Source organism: Myzus persicae, unplaced genomic scaffold, assembly GCF_001856785.1.
Source record: "Myzus persicae strain clone G006 unplaced genomic scaffold, MPER_G0061.0, whole genome shotgun sequence".
Taxonomy (NCBI): domain Eukaryota; kingdom Metazoa; phylum Arthropoda; class Insecta; order Hemiptera; family Aphididae; genus Myzus; species Myzus persicae.
The window spans coordinates 1-1,165 of record NW_019101912.1 but is presented as its reverse complement, the minus strand read 5'-3'; the positions used below and the strand labels follow the sequence as shown (position 1 = coordinate 1,165).

The 1,165-nt window shown below is 31.3% G+C and overlaps 1 protein-coding gene across 1 annotated transcript; it reads right to left on the bottom strand.

The window, feature by feature from the left end:
* Positions 1-544: 544 nt before the first annotated feature.
* Positions 545-940, bottom strand: LOC111030757 (protein ALP1-like). The gene has a single exon (XM_022310423.1). The coding sequence runs from the start codon at positions 938-940 to the stop codon at positions 545-547; it is 396 nt and encodes a 131-aa protein (XP_022166115.1).
* Positions 941-1,165: the final 225 nt, after the last annotated feature.

Genomic DNA, 1,165 nt, shown 5'->3' with positions numbered 1-1,165 from the left:
CTGGACTTAAACGAATAATAAAAGACGTCATTATTGCACCGAAAGATGTGCTAAACGTATCGAACAAAAAAGTTAAAACTTCTGTCACAGATGTTTTAATTGCTATGCACAAAGAAAAGGAATAAAATAAAAAACAAAGTGAACTAGATCGTGAAAAGCGCCATAATGAAAAAATGGACTTGCTTAAAGCTATTTTAAATAATAAGTGAAATGTTAGTACGTTACCTATATAAATTGTCTACATAAGTTAACGTATTATTTCTTTATTTAATAATAAAACAAGTGTCATTCCTATTAAATGTATGAATTACAATGAGTTTGATAATATTTGGCGCTTTGCCATTCCTTTTGTACGGGCATCTAAAGATCTTGGATTTAAATCTGCTAATGTTATATTTTGAGGTTCTTCTTGTGGTAGTTCTGTAGTTATAAAATCATCTTCCTCTGAACACATATTGTGTAAAACACAACAAGCCCGTACAACATTGGCATCTTTTTCAGTCAATGCAAAATCCAATTTTAATAATTGACGAAAACGCTCTTTTCAAAGGCCGAAAGTGTTTTCTTTAAGAACTCTTGTTTTAGAATGATTTTTATTAAATTGTTTTTCGGTAACAGTAAGATTACCATAATCTCTATATGGGGTTATTATATTCTCTTCCAAAGGGTAAGCAGAATCAGCTAATATATGATACTTGGATCCACACACTTGATTCAAATATTTGTCTTTATAAAAAAATGACATTTGTAGAATCCGTGCATCATGCATTTTTCCAGGGGTCCCAGTGAAAACATCAAGAAATTTTTTCTTAGCATTACAAATAGCTTGAAGTGTTATAGAACAGTCATGGTGCCTATTGACATATGTAGATCGAATTTTATGTTTGGGTTTCCTTATGCTAATATCGACTGGTATAAGGCAAAAGGGGCCAAGCGACATTTTTACAACTTTTCAGGAGAGCAAAAACAAAATTTTCATGTGTTCTCAACTTTGGCGTTGGGGCTTCGGTGTTTAATTAAGCTCCAGGAATGAGGTTAATGTAAATTTGTATTTCATTTTATGTTACCTTGATGGCTTGATATTAGTTATACTGAAATGTCTCGTTAATTTTTATACACAATGGATTTTGTTAAAATTTACCATTTTTTGGCGCTTAGCTCTTAT

Excerpts from the sequence above, each read along its gene's own strand:
- LOC111030757 (XM_022310423.1), bottom strand. The coding sequence starts at position 940 with ATGTCGCTTGGCCCCTTTTGCCTTATACCAGTCGATATTAGCATAAGG.